Here is a 5233-nt window from a genome sequence, read left to right on the forward strand (position 1 = left end):
ATAGATTAGACAGATTGTTGGGCACAACAAATAAGTATGTGATAATAAATGTGTATGTATTAAAATATATGTGTTTTGCTTCTGTAAATGGTTTTCCTTCTGCAAGAGTAACTCTCTTCTCCTGGTTCAACAAAAGTTTATAGGTCTAAACCTCCCTCCAGCCTGGCAAGTGAGAATCCAAGCTTTCTGGGCAACAGAGAAAAAAGGGGATTTAATCCTTTATTTAATAAGTAAACTTAATTTACCTATGCAATAGTTGTTAATTGCCCAAGCCTGCAATTCTTAACCATAGAATAAAGAGGGAAGTTTTTAGGATTATTTAGAATCTATCAGCAAGCATTCAGTATAGTTAGAGAGCTAGAAGGCAAGAAATCATTAGTCTTTAAAACTACCTCCAGAAACTACCAGTCCCTAAACCAAACTCTATATCTAATGCCTCAGTTGATTAAAGGCCAGGATCCTGGTAAAGGAATAGAGATTTACAGAACATTCAAAGAAAAACACCAAACTCAGCTTTTAAGAATTAAGCTTACTTTCGAAGTTCCTAATCATCTGGAACTCCTATAATCATTATATTTTTTACTCTTTTAATTAAAATTCAATAAAATATAAAACAAAATAAATAAATAGAATAATTGCAAATATCAAACATTAAAAACGAAAGACTGTTCTAAACTATGTTTAAACTGTTCTAAGAATTTCATTGGTCTGCCTTGTTGGGCACCAATGGAAAGAGGTGCCAAGGCTGGACTCTGCCCAGTGCAGGGGAATATCAGGGGGTAGATAAAGGGGGTGGTTGGAGAGGGGGAACACCCTTATAGAAGAATGGGAGGGGGATGGGATAGGGGGTTTATGTCTGGAAAAGGGAAAAACACTTGAAATGTAAATAAAAAATATCCAATTAAAAACAAGAATTGTATTGGTCTATAAAGGCACAGGTATATGGTATTCATAAACAAGACCAAAAAATAAAAATAAAAATAAAGTAATAACAGATTAGCCAGGGCATACCACAGCATTTATTTATAGGACTGTCCAAATCAGAAGAATGTGAGCTGGTTGATACTAAACTACCCAAAAGAATAAGAACTGCAAGAACAGGGACTCCTACATTTGGAATAGAAAGGATGTTATTTGTAAAAAAAACAATGAAGTTATCAAGGCAGTTATTCCCTAGAGTACTGACATTAAAGGCACACCACATACTAAGGGCATCACTGTTTATGTAGTTTACTCTTGAATTCCACATCTTATGTGAAGTCTTTTGCTAAAATAACCAGTAAATGGAAAATATAGCAAGACAGTGGGCAGAACATGGTGGTGACATGGAAAGAAGGAGTCCCTCAAGTGATAGTTGACTGATATATAGAAGGAAAACTATCCTTTCTGGAAATAACCATCCTCAGATTGCAGTACCACCCATGATCAGAATGAGAAACAGCAAATAATGATTGTATGCTAAATATTTTATTGGAATCACTTTTCTACAGGAATGATATTGAAGGCATCTGTCTTTTGTTCACCTGAAAGAAATAAATAAACAAGGTTTGGGAGAAGAAAGACACAATGCACAATTTTTCAACATGTCCTAAATATCTTGGTTTCTTGGATAACTGTGTTAGAGTTAAGACATTTAACTGAGAGTCAATTTAAATTATATATACCATAGAATTATAAAGGGTGTTCATGTTTTGGATGTATCCATCATCTTCGTGTTTAGGAATAGGATCACTGGAGTTTGGGGGATGGTATGAAGAATGAGATATTTAATTACCTTCTCTCTGCTCAGAAACCAGATGGTTATGCAGAAAATGACCGCAGGAAACTTGACTGTTGCTGGCCTCCCTGCTGGGGTGGTCCTTGTGGGTTTCCAGGCTGAGGTGGTCTCTGAGGGCCTCCCTGTGGGGGTGGGCCTTGAGGGGGTCTTTGCTGAGGGCCTCCAGGAGGGGGCGGGCCTTGAGGGCTACCAGGCTGAGGGGGTCTCTGAGGGCCTCCGCGCGGGGGTGGTCCCTGGGGGGGCCTTTGCTGTGGGCCTCCAGGAGGGGGCGGGCCTTGAGGACTTCCAGGCTGTGGGGGTCTCTGAGGGCCTCCCTGTGGGGGTGGTCCTTGAGGACGTCTTTGCTGTGGGCCTCCAGGAGGGGGCGGGCCTTGAGGGCTTCCAGGCTGTGGGGGTCTCTGAGGGCCTCCTTGTGGGGGTGGTCCTTGAGGGGGTCTTTGCTGTGGGCCTCCAGGAGGGGGCGGGCCTTGAGGATTTCCTGGCTGAGGGGGTCTCTGAGGACCTGCTGGTGGGGGTGGGCCGTGGTGGTGTCCTGGAGGAGGATGGTGGTGATTGCCTCCGTGCTGCGGTGGTCTCTCTGGTCTGTTTACATCATCCCCACTGCCATCATCATCACCATCATCGTTATCATCACCATCACCATTTTCATCAGAAGCAGGAGGTCTTGGAGGGAATCCACCAGGAGGTGGTTTTGGATGATGTTGGCCATGTCCCTGCTGCTCTAACTCTGTTTAAGTATAGATTAGAGTAGATGAGTTTATACCTTCTCTTTCTCACAGGATCAACCTCGTTCCCCAAACTTTATACCACTGATGCTTCATGAAGCTTAATTTTTATATTTATCGTATATACTTTCTTGTATTTCAACTCTTGGGATGAATATTTGTCCTTATATCTGGTGGGGGGAAAAGTGGTTTATTCTACTTACAATTCTCAGACAGAAGTGAAGAATGGAGGTATGTTTTTCAAATGCTACTAATTAGAAATTGGTAGAGTAGCAAAACTGTGATAGCAACAATTTATTCTTAAATATAAAATGGTGTTCAAGGCCTTATAAGCATGTGTAAAGCAAGAAGAAAATGTAAGAAAATGTTTTCCATTCAATTTTCATGCAAAATATATGTATTATTCAGCTGTGGATACAGTGAGAATAATATATCTAAAAGTAAGAATAATAAATTTAAAATTATGGGAAGGACAGGCTCTGTGTAGCTACATATTTTATGTACAATCAAAGCATTCTAAATGAATCACTGGGGAAAAAGAAGTCTTTGAGCAAACCACAGTACCACAGAGGACGTTAAATGAGGACACCCTAAATGTGCACCATGTATAATATATTGTTTCAATCTTGAAAGTGCCTCCTATTTTTTTAATCAAAGCCTAGCTTGTGATTCTTCCACTGTATGGCCCTGCTGTAGACTCAATGTTGGGAAGATTGATTATCTACAGAGAAGCTACGAGTCCCTATTTTGATAAAATAAGGAAATGCTAGGGATATTACAGAATTGAATAATTCCATATGTAAAGAGTACATAGAAGGTCAATAGAGGATGGATCTGTCTTTACCTAATTGCTGAGATGAGTCTTCATAGATGACTTCTAGGAAATAAGCAGAAAGAAGTTGAAAGTTACTTATGACATTTCTAGTTGCTGCGAATCCAACCAGGGTGGTTTCTACACTCAGTGGCAGTGACTATTTAGTTGCTTAGATCTATCAAACGTTACTGATATTCTGCAACAAAAATCCCACAATTTCAGGGATACATGATTCTACTCTTAAAGTTTTCTTCATAATTTTAATTCCTTTATATTATAGTCCCAGGTATTTCATTCATTGAAATAAGAAAAAAATGCTTTCAATCCCATATACAACACAATGAATATTGCTTAGCTAAAAAAGCAAAAACTTTACCTAATGACTTATATTAAGTTACTGAATCTATATGATAGAAGGAGAAGTTGTGCTACCAAAAAGGTGGCCTCTGTCAGAATGTCCTTAAGCATGGAAATACATGCAGACACATGGGCAGACAGACATGCACAGGGACATGCATATTTGCATTCACACACAGTAATAAATCAATGTTAAAATTACATTTATAAAAATTATTCCCTGATATTTGTAGCTCATGTTGTACAGAGTTTTAAATTTAACTTTTTCCATTTCTCAGAACCATTCCTGATATATTTTAACTTCTTTCATTTTTCCCTGTCCTCTAGACACCAGACAAGCACCATCCACTATCTGCTTTTAATAACACCATAAGAACTGAGTTTCCCTCTGTCAACAGGAATATATTATTATGCATCATTCACCACTAAAGAGGTCTTTTTATAAATGGACTCACATTATTTTGTTGCAACAATTTTTTGACCTATCATTATAGTTTAAACTTTAGAGGTAAAATAAAAACAAATATCCTATTATTTGTTCCCATAATTCTTTGCCTCAGTCCCTTTTTTACCTTCTTTCATTTCTCCCAATCCTGATCAGTGTGTTACCCAAGTCCCATATCACTGTACCACTCACTCCCCTAATTCATACCTTCATCTATGCCCTGAGCTGAGCTCAGAACCAGCAAGGCTGCTGTGAGCAGGACCACCAGCATCTTGCAGGTGACTCTGGAGTCGCTCCCAAGTTCGTGCTGGAGGATGGAAGGCAACAACATTTATAAGGAAGTTAGAACAAAGGTACATTTCAGGTCTTTACTGTTGATCTGACCTATCACAGCAGGATGCCATGCATCCCTGACTCTTCTTTGGGACTTTAGCCTAGCAGGATGCAGTAAGGAGCAGGTTGTCAAGGATTAAGGTCTAAATCATACAACATGAAATGTGGACAACAATGTTAAAGTGATACACTGAAATTTCAGACATTAGAAATGAAATTCTAGTTTGATGTAACTGTGACTCTGTCCTTGTTAGTTGTGATCCTGGTAGGATTTGCTTCTATATTAACATGTCTATTTGTGTTAATATTCTTTTCCTCATTGAAAATAAAGATGAACATTATTTCTGCTAATAAATGAGAAACTCCATATACAATATTATACACCTGCATATATACTTTAGATGACTCTTTTTCATTCCTGCAGACTATTAAGAGTCCACGATGGAATACATAGTAAGTGAGACACGAATGATAGGCTGCTCTTGCCCAGATTGGCTATATGGCATTCCCCAGATCTGGTTCAAATTAGACAAAATATAATAACATAGAACTGGAAGACTGAATATTCTTTTCTTCTCTTCTTTCTGTGTTAGGGAAAGAAAAATGGCAGAAGAGAGACCAGGTAAGCACTGAAGCAGTCAATTCTTACATGAACCACAGAATGACATGCTTCACAAAGCATATCCTCACGTCTACACATTATTTATTTATTTGTTTGTTTGTTTATTTGTTTATTTCAGAACATTGCATTATACTATGTTCAGTATCACTTCCTTTCAGAA

At 38.5% G+C, this 5233-nt stretch overlaps 1 protein-coding gene across 1 annotated transcript; it reads right to left on the reverse strand.

Moving 5' to 3' along the window:
• Positions 1-1447: 1447 nt before the first annotated feature.
• Positions 1448-4409, reverse strand: LOC116904542 (proline-rich proteoglycan 2). The gene is made up of 5 exons (XM_032907335.1): positions 4326-4409; positions 3347-3379; positions 2630-2644; positions 1775-2498; positions 1448-1523 (listed from the first exon to the last, which is right to left on the reverse strand). Exons 1-4 carry the CDS (start codon positions 4387-4389, stop codon positions 1801-1803), a joined length of 810 nt encoding a protein of 269 aa, XP_032763226.1. The 5' UTR covers positions 4390-4409; the 3' UTR covers positions 1448-1523; positions 1775-1800.
• Between the last annotated feature and the right edge of the window lie 824 nt (positions 4410-5233).

Source organism: Rattus rattus, chromosome 6, assembly GCF_011064425.1.
Source record: "Rattus rattus isolate New Zealand chromosome 6, Rrattus_CSIRO_v1, whole genome shotgun sequence".
Taxonomy (NCBI): Eukaryota; Metazoa; Chordata; class Mammalia; order Rodentia; family Muridae; genus Rattus; species Rattus rattus.